We start from the raw sequence: 13,687 nt of genomic DNA, 5'->3' as shown, positions 1-13,687 counted from the left end.
GTCCATTTATGTTTGCACATTGCAATAAATCACTTCATTCATTTTTCTTTTTTTTTTTTGCAAAATAAAGAAATAAGGGATGGCACAAAACTTTCGTGCTAGAGCTGCTGTGCAAACCTAACCATTAGAAATGATGCAGGTGATTCTTTCATTGTTGGTCGGCTCCAGACCAAACAGACCTGCCAGAGTCCAGACCTTCATCATGGAACTGAAGGGAAACAGATTCACTCGCAACAGGTTCTGTCCATGTCTGGGGTTAGAAGAGGGAACGTGTTGAATCACCTAAAGGTCGTGGAACATTTATTCAAACTGAACTCTGAGGCGAACTGTTACACTTTGTGTAAGCAGTGACATTAAGTTACTGTGCTTTACTTTGCTGTCAGGACTGAATATTGAACTGCAGAGAACAGCAACTCACTGATAATGTTCAGCTGAACTTACCATCCCAATGTGCTTGGCAGTGAGAGCAGCTTGCTGGTTGTAGTTTAACTGACGACTTGCATCCTTTCCATCGCTCACATCAACAAATCGTAGCTTTAATATATTTTTTATTGTTCATTAAACACTTGTTTGTTTTGAACTGCAGTACGACTACAGGTACAAAATAACATCACAGACTCTCTGAAATGATGCGGATACAACGAGCACTTGACTCATTTACAGGTTTATTTGAACCGTTACCTTTTTTATGATATTTGAAAGCTGTTCTCAATACAAACTCTGAAAAGTTGATCAAATATGAAGCATGTAAAAATACAACACTGGTCCTGAGATACTGCTGGCGTGGCACTGTGGTGCCGAGACTGCTTTGAGCTAGCAGCCACAAAGGCTTCATGTTTTTGGGGCTCGCTGGTCTGCCAGATCGGACAACATCTGGACAGTCTGGGCCAACCGACTCAGGCCTTCATCCTCCATGATGAGTTGAGGGGAACACAAAGAATCCTGGAAGGGGACGGAGAGGGCAGGAAGTAGATCCAAGTAAGAAACACACATTCATCAGTAAGCAGTCACTTATTAACAGAACAGGGTATGCCCAGTTTGATAACTTGTGATAATGCTGCATATTTGTAAGTGTGGTGTGATCAGATTTGAAAAACTTTGCTAATTAGACAAAACTAAGAAGAGTCCTGTCACAAACAAGTTTTCCATCATTTAATAAAGAAAAACTTTATTATGAACACCTTCATGCAAAAATATTCAAGATATTAAAACTTCTTTGTAAGGTTAGGTTTGGTCCCAAAAAAGCATTAATGTGTTAATACAAAATGAGGCGTTTCCTAAAAGTTCCCATTGAATTTGGAAAAAGCTCCTTCCTGCTGGAATCAGCTGCAGAATGAACGAAACCTTAACAGCTGTCACTTAATGAGAGGATGCAGTTACATCACAGTGCAAACGTTTCCCTGAATATCAGAGCATGACTTTACTGACCTATTCATTCTTTACTGAAGATGATGCATTTTGACTGTGTGTGTGTGTGTGTGTGTGTGTGTGTGTGTGTGTGTGTGTGTGTGTGTGTGTGTGTGTGTGTGTGTGTGTGTGTGTGTGTGTGTGTAACATTCAGACAAACCAGTGAACTGTTAACGTTCAGCGTGGTCAGAGAGCAAAATGCAAGTCTTTGGATGTCACTGCACGTCACCCCAAAAGCACCGAAATAACAGTGAAGTTTGGAGGTTTAGGGCTGTTGTTCAGCATGTGGGAGACGACGATGGCAGACGTGGACGTGATCCCAAACACACAGCCAAGGAAAGAAAATAGATCCCAGCCAATCACCCAACTCGAATCCACTCGATGGAAAACACTGATATCCAAGTTCAGAGAGAAGCTCTGGAACCACAGAGGGCCAAGATCATACCTGAGCAACGCAGTACAGGAGGCTTCGTTCAAGCTGTCACTACCAAGAAACGCTCGTCTACTAAATATTAAACACATTTTAGTGTGGCCAGCACTTCTTTCCACTTTTACTTTGCATGTGTTGAATACTCAGGTTGTTACATCTGTATTAAATATATTAATGAGAAAAACACCGACACACTTAAAAGTTATTCTCCATGTTGCAGAAGCCAAGTGCAGCTTTTAACACGTGACAGTGACCGAACATCATGTTGTGTTTCCATCCGAGCTCCTGTCTCATTGGAGAAACGTGGAACAGATACAGATTGAATGGTTTATGTCTGACTCCACATTTAAAGCCCAACGATGAGCCTCACAAAAGGGAACAATTTAAATGAACATCGGTATAAATCTCCTCACCTCCAACCTGTGTGAGCACGAGCTGCCTCAGGACTAACGCAGGTGTTTAAATGGGTTTGAAACACTGATGTTAGAGCACAGCCTGATGCTGCTGTCACTGTATTATAGAAACTCTGACAGGTTTTTGTTTTTCTAACAGAAAAAAAGAGAACCGAGAGGTTTCAGACTCATTAGCAGTTTTCACATCAGTTTGATGGTTTGTCACAACTCACACATGACGGGTCGAAAATCAAGACAGATGAGACGATTTCATGAGCGAGGTGGACGCATGTAAGCTTCACAGAACGAGACACTGAAGCTGCAGGAAGACACAACAGCAGCAAAGCAAACACAGCAGAGAAGCACCAAAGAGTTCATCTGAAATCATTTAATTACAACAGAAAAAGTCAAAAATCATCCTCGTTAGTAAAAGGTGTAGAAATATACAATACAAATGTATTTGGACTAACATTGAAGAACATGTCTGCATCATTGTGTATTTTATCAGTTAGTGTTCGTCCAGTTTGACCTACAAAAATATACATCTGAGCTGAAACAACAGCAGAGTTCATAAAACTGTCAGATAGAAGAAGCAGTTATTTTGGTTTTACAAGGACAAAAATCTAAATCAATATAAAACAGCGTCCTCACACCAGAGCCAATCAGTCCCACTGTACTCACACTGAGGGCGCAGCAGAGCCAACATCAACGGAGCTCAGCTTCTACAACTATCATTTGCACCTACTTCATATATTATGTCTAAAGTGAAATAAAGCAACACTTGTGTCCTTTATTTATTTTGCTCGGTCATTGGTCTGTAACCGCTAAAAAAATAGAAGTTTAAACACAATAAAACAATAAATAGAATAAAATTTCCTTCAGACGAACGTGTTGAAACAGGAACTCCAGAAAGTGAGAATTGTTAAATAAACTTTAAACAGAAAGTAAGGAAACGTTGTTTCTTTGTTGTAACGAGACGCTGGGACAGAGCTCAGCGTGTCCTTCACCATGAAAACCTGCCACAGCTTCTCTGTCAGCACCAAGCAGCTTATTCTGACCATGTGGTGCTGCTGGAGCCTGAACGGGTCAAAGTGTGGAGGAGACATAACAGGACTCTCTTACCTGATAAGGTGAGAAAGGACCTTTGGTGGGAGATGCACCAAAGGTCCACCTGCCCACAGTGCTGACCTCAGTCCCATCGAACACTTCTAGGATCAGCCTGTTTGTCCCAGACTAACCAACACACTCACACCGGCACATGTGACACGCGCTGGTCGGACGCCGTCCAACAGCAGTGTGTGACCTGCATGAACCCAGGTGCCAGGCTGCTGTACCTGTGTACGGTTCTTCCACAGCCGATAAGTCTTGTTTCAATCATCCAATCCAAAAAGCAGAACAAGCTGTTTGACATCAGCAGAGAAGGTCTGGCAGGTTTTTCCTGTTATTTCCACACAAATGTGGCACATTTAAGGGGAAACAGCCTTTCCTGCCACGCAGCACAGAAATAAGTGCTCACACACAAACGTGCAGACTTTCTGTTTGTTTGTTTAGGAGTAAATTTACAATAGCTTCTGATTCAGGTACCGAGTGTTTCACATTAAATAATCGAGATAATGATGAATGCAGTGTGTAACATGTATATGAGCCCATAATCTATTTACATAAAGAATTACAAGTGGACCCATGTAAGTCTGTGATAACCAAAGTTCATATGTAACAAAGGACACGTGTAACAGGAAGCCGCTGCTCGCCGCTCTGCTGCTCACTCATCTCATCAGCTGAGAGCCTCGAGGCAACTACTGTCGCTTCATATATAAACTGATCGAATCAGCTGGCCCACAAACAGCTGATAGACTGAAGCAGCCTTTAAGTAAAGTGGCCCTGAAGCCAAAAGCCAGACTGCATCGTGTAGTTTTAGTCCCACAGCAGCAACAGTGATGGAAAAAAAGAGCCATTATCTTTAAATCAATGGTCTTTACGGGTCACATTTTAGTTGGCGGGCTGATTCAGTTAGTTGCTGTTACCTCCAACAGCAGCGCTAAACTCATCATGAATAAACAACAAACGTCTGCTGTGTCTCAGCAGAGTGACATCACAGGAAGTTTATACCACGCCGACAGGCTAAACCGGCTCCTCATAGAGTTCCTTAAAGTGGAAGACGAGCGGGTCTGAGGTCAGATCAGTCTGTGGTGACGTGCACACTCACTCACTTAGCTGGGAAACTGCTGTAAAGCCAAATAGAAAGTTATAGAAATAATAAAGTCAGCAATGGGACAGCCTGACTTTAACATAATGAAAGGGACTTTTAATGACATGAAAGGAAGCACGTCAACTTTTTTAAGGAAGTTGAAGTGGTGACGTGTATGAAGCTAAAAGGAAACAGTTTTCATTTCCCATTTCTCCCAGTGAAATACTATCGCCTACACTCTGAGTTTCAGATGTTTGAATATTTGCTCAAACACTGAATGCAACTCACAGTAGCCTGAATCTCCCAAATCTGTCGTCCTGCAGTAACGAGTTTCTGTCCTGTTGGTTGCACACACACTGGCCCTGAGTAGAAACAGCAGAGGCTTCCACGCTGAGCCAATCACATCTGTGAATCTCCAAAGGAAACTTTGTAACAGGGTTATTTTACCTGGATACATCTCATTGACCTGTTAGAGTGACTTAAAGTGCACACACTAATCGCAAGTTTTAAAACTCCCGGTAAGATGTTGGACTTGTTTCAGCGAGATAGCCAAACATAGAACAGAACCCAAAATAAATAAAGCAATAATTTAATGACCTGTTTACATTTATACAGACAAAAGGTTCGAGTCAGGGTTAACCCTGATTGGTCAAACAGACCACTGACAGAGCTGACACAGAGAGCGTCCTGGAGGGGTTTGAACCTCAGGTCTGACAGGCTGAGGCAGGAACGGTGCCCCCTGCTGAAGCACGGGCACGTTTCACTCGCTCACATCAGGAAACATTAGCCTTTATTTTGTGTATTCTTGTATTAAATAATGAGGTGCAGATGCTCTGTATGAGCTCCTCATGAGGTCAGCGAAAGCAGAGATCCCCTATATGGGTGTGTCAGACACAGAGGCCCCGCCCACCTGTCAGGTACAGCTAATCAGATGGATACTGGCTAAGAGTGAGGATTATCTGGAGGGGAGAGGGCTGCAGTGAGGGCCAGTGTAGGAAACATCAGGAACTGTGAATCATGCAAAGCATTGAGCCCAACAATACAAATACACACAGTGTGACTGAAAGCTTCTCTCTGTGAGCTGGAACATCCTCCAGCATGTCTAATAAGCCACTTGGTTAACCTGAGATTTCAAATACACAGAACAGCTGGGCTCTGTTTCCCTCAGAGTTTCACCAGTATAACCAGAGTTTCACCAGTATAACCAGTGTCATCGGGACAGAGAGCAGTGTCCTTTCATTTGTCACTAGCGGAGCGACCCAGGTTTAAATGAACTTCCAGGAGACGGTTGGTGATGGTGCAGGAAGCTGTGGTGCAGCAGACAGACAATCATCACGGAGCGCTTCTGTTCAGTCACCAGTACAAAGCAGCACATTTACAGGTCTGACAACATGAGCACAAACACTGCTGTGACTCTTCTGTGTGTTTGCTTTCTATGCTAACAGCCTGTTGCTATGGCGAACGTACTGCGTGTCACATGTCGTTGCTTTAAGGGAGCAGGTAGCAGTAGAGGACGTAGAGCAGCGCCATGGCTGCACAGTAGAAGAGCAAGAAGTCTGCGGACAGCAGCGAGGTGGAGGACGACGAAGCCTCAGGCGAGGAGTGGGACCGGTCCTTCTCCCCCCCCTCCACGGCCAGCAGGGCTGTCACACAGCGCAGCACATTGGGCAGCTTACACAGAAGCACATCAGAGCACACACACACTTCAGTCTGGACAGGAGAGGACACACACACACACGCACGCAAACGCACAGAAAGACAATATGAGTAGTTATATTGTTAAAGCTTGGACATCAGAGCAGGACAGGGCAGAACAGCAAAGAGCAGATTTAGACTTGATTCAAAGCACTGTCATCACGGCAGACTACACGAGGAAGCAGCAACACGATCATTCTCATCATCGTCAGGACATTCACACGTTACCTCGGGGACTCCCAGCCGGCGACAGGCGGCGATGAAGTTTTCCACGTTGAGTCGACACTTTGCCAGGCTCAGTTTGGGCTGTGAACAAAACACCCACACACACACACACACACACACACACACACACACACACAGGTGAGTTACTCTCCATCACAGCAGGAAGCTGCTGCTTTTACACTCTCTGTGCTGTTTCACATTAAAAATCTTCTGGAAGCTTTTAATGTGAAATCTGAGAAGGAAGTAGGAAGATTCTGTCTGCCTCTCTGTAAGAGCACTTTGTGTTTTTCATCATAGCGAGCCAATTTTATTTTCCAAACCTGGCACAGACACGCTCTACAGTTCTCATTTACGGTCACATGACCGACAGGTGAGTGCACAGTGACCAGGTGAGTCATACAGCTACCCACGGTTTGCTACCAGCAGCCAAACAGCTACTAACATCAGCACCATATTTCCGTTTCAAGCCTCCAGACTCACCACCGCTGGGGAAGGAATGTGGATGATGGACACGGAGCGTGGGCGGATGTGATTCACCAGCTGGCAGAGGATGGTGCCATTGGCCAGAGCTTCACCCAGATCCTCTGGTAGGGTGATCTTCAGCCGGGACTCTAGAGTCTGATTAAGGACACAGGGTGTCATGTTTTAAAGTAGACCCCACTCAGGTACCATGACACTAACACAACTCTTAGTTCATCCTATCAGGAGCCTGACTGTGACACCAACCGTCCAGTTTCCGGGCTTACCTTGCGTAGCTGAGTGATGTCCGATCTTTCCTCTTTAGGCAAGCGCAGCGTTGTGCGAGACTCGCTTCTGCCAGACTCCCCAAGAGAAAAGATGGCCCCTGAAAGCAGACAGGTAAATAAAGGTGTAAAGGTGTGTGGATTGTGGAGTGATGCTGCGGCGTGCTCTTTGGGTACCTGTGGGTTTGACGCTGCTGTGAGAGGACGTCCGAAACAGGAAGCTGCTGGGTTTCTGGGCCTGACCGGGAGGGGGGGACGTCTTGGGGGAGGACGGGACATCTATGCAAACGTCAACAATGCAAAGTGTTAAAGATGGACTCTCACTCACATCACAACACAAAATTACACACACATAAAAACTGAATTGAGCATATTTCATAATTACAGTACGGCTCCCCTTCATCACAGCTGCTAACGACTTATGTGGACGATTGCTTCACTGAAACGTGTGAACGTAGTTTGAAGGAGCATTAAAGGGCAATAACTGTGCTGCTGAGGAACTACACTGTCATGTATTACAGCAAATGTTGCACATTGAGATTTGATAGGCGAGAGCGTGTAATTGTGAGATATTACACACACACACACACACACACACACACACACACACACACACACACACACACACACACACACACACACACACACACACACACACACACACACACACACACACACACACACACACACACACACACACACACACACACACACACACACACACACACACACACACACACACACACACTCTCCTGTGTTACCTGTCTTGCTGCTTGATCGCTGCAGAGAGACTGAGGGAGAGCCTGTGCTCATCTGGTCAGCACTCTGAGAGGGAAAAACAAGTGTGATTTAAAACAGCAGACACACAAACTGTTTACCTCTGTGAACTGAAGATAAGGACAGTACTCACTGCACATCTGTGTCGCAGGCCAGATGTGCCATTCTCTGCTTTGCTGTTTTCTGGTGATGTACCACTAGAGAGAGACAGACGCCACTTTGTATCAGCAGCACAACTTCAGCCCTTCCTTTGTTACTACTTTAACAAAGATTTTAAAACAGGCGTTTGTCTCTATGGCAGGCCTCACGTGTGTTCATCTGCACGCCATCCTTACCATGAACTACTTCCCATCTGCTGTGCAGTGGCCACATGACTTCCTGTTTTGGTGGAGAACTTCAGCGAACTACAAAGTAACAGGTTAAGACAGGCAACAGCGTATAATTAGATATGAGGGCACATTTACAGCGTTGACTCGAGGGACACGTAAGGTAAGCAGAAACGCCGAGTCATCATCTTCAAAATAAAAGAAATATGAAGAAGCTAAAAGCAGAATATCTCCGTTATTACTGAGGGTCAGTATCAACCTTGCTTTCTCCTTTTGCTGCTGCTGAAGCCGTTCTCTCTCCTGCCAGATGAACAAGGTGCCAGGTCTCCTTCGCTCCTCCAGGGAGGGGCTGGAGGGGGACAGAGGAGACGAGGAGGCTGAAGATGAAGAGCCCAGCTCGATGTGGAGGCTAGATCTGGGAGTGACAAACACACAGTGGATACAATCAGATTCTTTTATCCGACTGTTTCCTGAGCTAACTTCCAGGACTTCTTATTACTGCAGCCACTGGCAGCCTGTACGGTAGATAAGCTCTCTGAGAAGAAGCTTCCAACATTTAAACTCTGATTCCTCTTCAAAAACACAAACTTTCATATCCAAATGTTTCCCATTACTGATGTTTACGTTTGCTTTACATTCACAGACGTTTGAACCTTTTACTTCATCCAAAGGAAGTCGTGGAAATACGGAGGGCTAAACGTGCACAACTAAACAAAAGGAAACACATACGCTGTTCCAAATATCGTTTTAATCAGAGTACGCCATCAAGTCGATTCAACATGTGAGATACTGATCTAACTAACAGGAGCAACAATGAGACAAAGTCCAAAATAAATAAAATGGTTTTATAGGTGAAAGCCACCGAGTTTGGGTCAGTGTTACTGCTGACAGGGTGACACCTGGATCATACAGAGGCTGCACAGGTAGTCCGGCTCCTCTAGAACAGCACATCAATACGTGCCACTGACACAAGGTTTGCTGCCTCCCAGCACAGTCTCAGATGCATGAAGGAGACAGTCAACTCTAGCTTGACAATGCCAGAGAAGGTGCTTAACCCAACAGCATTACCAGGATCTGCTCCTTTGTGGAAGGAACTACAACATGACCTTCAGCAAGTCACGAGTGTGACCGTCTCTGACCACAATCAGACTTCCTGAGGGTGGCTTGGGCCCTGTGCTCGCTGCCTGGTGCCTGACAGGTCCAGGAGTGCTGCTCTGTCCTTTTCACAGATAAGAGCAGGTTCACCCTGAGCACAAGCGACAGACATGAAAGTGTCTGATACCTCCAGACCCGGACTTTCATCAAGCATCTGAAACTTGGGATGGACTGGTCCTGTGGTGAATGACTGGAATTGGACATAGCACCACAGACAGACCCTTCAACCAAAACTCAAAAGCTTTGCAGAGGTCTTTGGATTGAACTTCCCAAACTTCATGCTGATCCAGTGAAATCTGTAGGAAAAGTCCAAGATCAGACAACGGCAAAAACTCCATCATCGTCAGATCTTTGATTAATAGAGGCTTCATTGAAAAGTCATACATGGCACTATGGCTCCAGTTTGCCTCACCCACCAGCATAAACTACAAAAAGCTTTATCACAACAGCAGTGCGAGCAAAGGTCCCCGACAATCGTCACACAAAGTCAGACGTTCCTTCAGATCATCAGAAAGGAGAGAGGCAGCTGGTGTGACCCTGCTCACGTCTCCATCACAGAGCCGACTGGGTGCCCCGACATTGAACTGTGCGCTGTTGGACTCCAGCCGTGTTATTTGCAAGTGAATTTACCCACGTGACCTTGGTGGCTGTGGATGTTCCTTCCTCTACTAACCCACAGTGCACGTGACACTCGGCCACAGCGTGGTTACAGAACCAGCACCCTGGTGTCGTCATTGCTGTCTCGGGTGACTTCAACCACGTCACCTTGGACACTACACTTCCACCCTTCACACAGTATGTGGTCTGTCCCACCAAGGCAGACCTACTACATGCTAATGTGAAGGATGCATACAGTCTCTCCTCCTTTCAGCTCTACGCAGAGTACGACCACAGGAGCTGGTCAGAAGGCTGTTTTGATGTGACCAGCACGCTCTGAGACCCACGGTGAGGACATCAGTGGGCTTACCCCGTGTGTCAATGAACACATAACCTCCTGTACCGACTCTATTGTCCCTCCATTGTTACCCAGATAACAAGCAGACACCAAAGTTCATCTCAATGACAAGAAGATGGCCTTCAGCATGGGCAATAGAGAGGAGGCTCAGACATTATTTAAGGACAAGATCAGAGAGGCTAAGGACAGTTACAGGAGGAGGCTGGAGTGGAAAGCATGAGAGAGGTGTGGAGTGGCATGAAGACCAGACGCTGGGGGCGGCGAGGACAGAGCCAACGAGCTGAATGTGTTCTTCAACAGAGTCGACGCTGCAGTGAATGCTCGCCCACCTACTGACTTACCTGTAGTCAGCCTGCAATCAACAGCCTCTCCACACGGCAGCAGTGAAAGGCCTGAACCCCTCCCCCCCCCGTCACTTTCACTCATGACGAGGTTCAGAGACAAATGAGACGACTCCACTCATGCAAGTCCCCCCGTGTCGTCGACGCCCCCCGAGCTTGTGGAGTCTTTCATAAACTCTTCATGATGAGTCTGAGTCTGACGTCATGAAGAGCTTGGAAAGACTCCTCTTCCATCTCTGACCTCATGTCAGTCCACATCTGGACCCCCTTCAGTTCATTTACCAGCCCTGCCTCAGAGCTGAGGATGCCAGCATCTATCTACTCAATCGTGTCTACGCCCTGGACCAGCCGGAGAGGACTGTGAGGGTCATGTTGTTTCAGTTTCCCGGTGCATTCAGCACCATCAGACAGACCTGATGGGTGATAATCTGACAGCGATGCAGGAGGATCCTCTCTCGTGTCCTGGATTGTTGATTACCTGAAAGGAAGACTACAATATGTGCGTCTTCAACACTGTGTGTCTGACCAGGTGATCAGCAACACAGGGAACCACAGGGGGCCTCTTAACTCTCTACACCACAGACATCAGCCCCTGCACAGAGACCATAATACACTTTCCACCACTGACATCCATCTACCAATAGCATTAGCTTTTAGCTAACTAAATGCAAACAGTCTTAATACATTTGCCAAGTCTTGTTTTGTTTAGTGTACTGTGTGCAGAATATAAAGTTATGCACCCCCATCTGCATTGCTCAATCATACTAAATAACATGTATCACTCTGGGTTCCTGTATTATAATACCGTATAAACTGGATTAATGTTGTGTGAACCTGCAATAGTGCACACATATTTATCCTGTAGCACTTTTGTGCTGCACAAAGTGTTAGCAAGTATTGCAGCTACACTTTGGGAGGGGGGATTTTAAACTTGTGCAGATAATCAACATTCCTCTTTTAATCTCGAGCTTGAATTTAGATTTCTGTTTGTGGTGTTACAGAGCAGCCCCTCAGCTCTGAGGTTTGAACCTACTGCAGGTGATACAGCCATGCAAAGCTCTGACTGTGCTGCACACCACTGACCTGGATGTTGTTGACTCCTGGGATTGCAACGGTGACGATCTGTCCTTCTGATCCTGAAAAATCAATACGCGGTCAACATAATCAATAGATACACAGGACACGATACTGCGTGACAGCTGCTGATCGGCGTGTGGATAACTGGTACCGAAGGAGGCGTGGATGTATTGGTCCTGATGTCGTCCTCTTCCTCTGTCACACTGCTGTCAATGAAGTCGACCTGCTCAGCATTTCCATTCACTGTGAAGAGTACGAGAGTGTTCAATACGTCTAATAACAAACACGATGATTTACAGCACGCGTCTCTTTCCTCACCTTTGTTCGATTCCTCTTCCTCCTCCTCCAGGTTACTTTGGTCTCTGTTGACCTCGGCCATGCGGAGGGAGCGCTCTGAGAAGTCATCAGCAGACTGAACACACAGCACATGTCAGTGAAACGCTGATCTGTTCATCCAATATTACACAAAGCATTTTTATATCCACTATCAGAGATATTAATAGAAGAACATATAATGCGGTCAGGACACATGTGACAGTGTGTGTGTCCTGTAACGTTACCTCGTTCCCAGACCATCGTTTGCTGCCGCTGTCAACGCTGTTGAAGCCAGAGTCGAGCCCTCCTAACTGACCTGGAAACAGTTCCTGGTCTGACAGACTGCAGGGAAAACAGGATAAGCACCCATTAAAGTAAAGAAAAGCAAACACTTTGTTAGTCGGGGCAAACTGTGACACAGAGAGTCGCTCTAAAAGGCAGTGACTCATGTTTTTGGTCTGTGGTGCAGTGTTAGAGTGGATTTCCCACAGCAGAGTTCTTCTCTTATCTCTGTCCTTGGTTCAAGTACTACAATGTTACTGGGCAGCTAAATGGAATGCATTGAATTACAATGTTACTATTTTCATTTGAGTGTAAATGGTTACTGAACATTATGTATTAGACCAGCGGTCCCCAACCCCCGGGCCACAGACCGTACGGGGCCGCGAGAGTTGAGGTTCGGGTGTGAAATTTATGGTTTTCAGGGTTTTTATCGTTAATTCTGTTACCCTGGGTCTTTTCCCGTGATGCAGTTGTGTGTCTTATTTTGAAAGAAATATTTATGCGTTACCATAGCGACCAGAGAACATTAGGGTTTAAAGCGTTAAGAGGCAGAGAGGAGGATGTTACACTAAATGTTGTTGGCGCATTTCAGGAGGACGCTGCTAATAAAGTTACACAGTGAATTCACGTTAATATTATATTTACCAAATCTCACAGTTTTTGTCTTGGTCGTATCGTTTTATTTTGTTGTATCGCTGAGCGAATCAACTTGTCATCTTCTTCCAAAGTATTTGTTACTTACAGGGTTAAATTTACAGGATTATAATATCCAGACATGCTGGCGTAGCATCTCCACATAGAAATATATATCGTCACACGTGTTCTTAGCAGCTCACTGTTACAGCGGAAGTGCAGGAACTTGCACACAGCGTCTTCACTGACTTAACCCAACCAGTTAAATAAGTCTTGACTATCTCTTAAACCTTTCTCCTTACCAGCTGTTAAATCCAGTGGGTCTCAGGTGTTTCTCCAGCTCTTCTTGGCTCCTCTTACAGGCCTCCATGTTGAGGTACTTGAAGATGTGGTATTTGCCCTTGGAGCAGATCTGCGCTGGTGGCATCTGCAGTGGATTGCTATCCAGGGAGATGCTTTGCAGATGCCTGAGGTGACGATAGCACAAAGGCAGATGGGAAACTCGGTTGCAGGAGACATCGAGCCTAACGAGGGGCAGCTCAGATATTTCTGTGTGGGAAACAGAGAGGGGAAGAGTCAGTCGCTCCGGGCTTGGAGCTTCGTAATCCAAACTGACTTCATACAGTTGAAACCTCAACTCCTTTCAAGCCCCACAGCTTGACTGACTTCACCACTGGACGTCGATCCAATAAGAATTCACTTCTATATTATATTATATACATTTCCTCTCTGATTGGCCTGTTCAG

The 13,687-nt window shown here is 45.7% G+C and overlaps 1 protein-coding gene across 3 annotated transcripts in view; it reads right to left on the bottom strand.

Annotated features, from left to right (window-relative positions):
* Positions 1-648: 648 nt before the first annotated feature.
* Positions 649-13,687, bottom strand: part of lrch4 (leucine-rich repeats and calponin homology (CH) domain containing 4) — a 30,129-nt gene continuing 17,090 nt past the window's right edge. Inside the window, exons 5-19 of one of the 3 annotated variants that reach the window (XR_005612120.1) lie at positions 13,244-13,490; positions 12,272-12,368; positions 12,030-12,123; positions 11,863-11,954; positions 11,718-11,770; positions 8,443-8,598; positions 8,193-8,261; positions 7,991-8,054; positions 7,842-7,905; positions 7,258-7,359; positions 7,084-7,181; positions 6,818-6,955; positions 6,341-6,418; positions 3,352-6,127; positions 649-942 (exon numbers count right to left, since the gene is read on the bottom strand). Coding sequence is in view for 2 of the 3 variants with exons in the window: in XM_031749468.2 (XP_031605328.1) it covers positions 5,906-6,127; positions 6,341-6,418; positions 6,818-6,955; positions 7,084-7,181; positions 7,258-7,359; positions 7,842-7,905; positions 7,991-8,054; positions 8,193-8,261; positions 8,443-8,598; positions 11,718-11,770; positions 11,863-11,954; positions 12,030-12,123; positions 12,272-12,368; positions 13,244-13,490 (1,574 nt within the window). In the remaining variant the exon portion in view is untranslated. Of the gene's footprint in view, positions 943-1,463; positions 6,128-6,340; positions 6,419-6,817; positions 6,956-7,083; positions 7,182-7,257; positions 7,360-7,841; positions 7,906-7,990; positions 8,055-8,192; positions 8,262-8,442; positions 8,599-11,717; positions 11,771-11,862; positions 11,955-12,029; positions 12,124-12,271; positions 12,369-13,243; positions 13,491-13,687 lie in introns of those variants that run through there. The other 2 variants (XM_031749471.2, XM_031749468.2) reach the window with 2 other exon arrangements.

The sequence above is a fragment of the Oreochromis aureus genome, linkage group 3 (assembly GCF_013358895.1).
Source record: "Oreochromis aureus strain Israel breed Guangdong linkage group 3, ZZ_aureus, whole genome shotgun sequence".
NCBI classification, from domain to species: Eukaryota; Metazoa; Chordata; class Actinopteri; order Cichliformes; family Cichlidae; genus Oreochromis; species Oreochromis aureus.
Note: the sequence above shows the minus strand (reverse complement) of the source record. Positions and strands in the feature narration are given on the sequence as shown.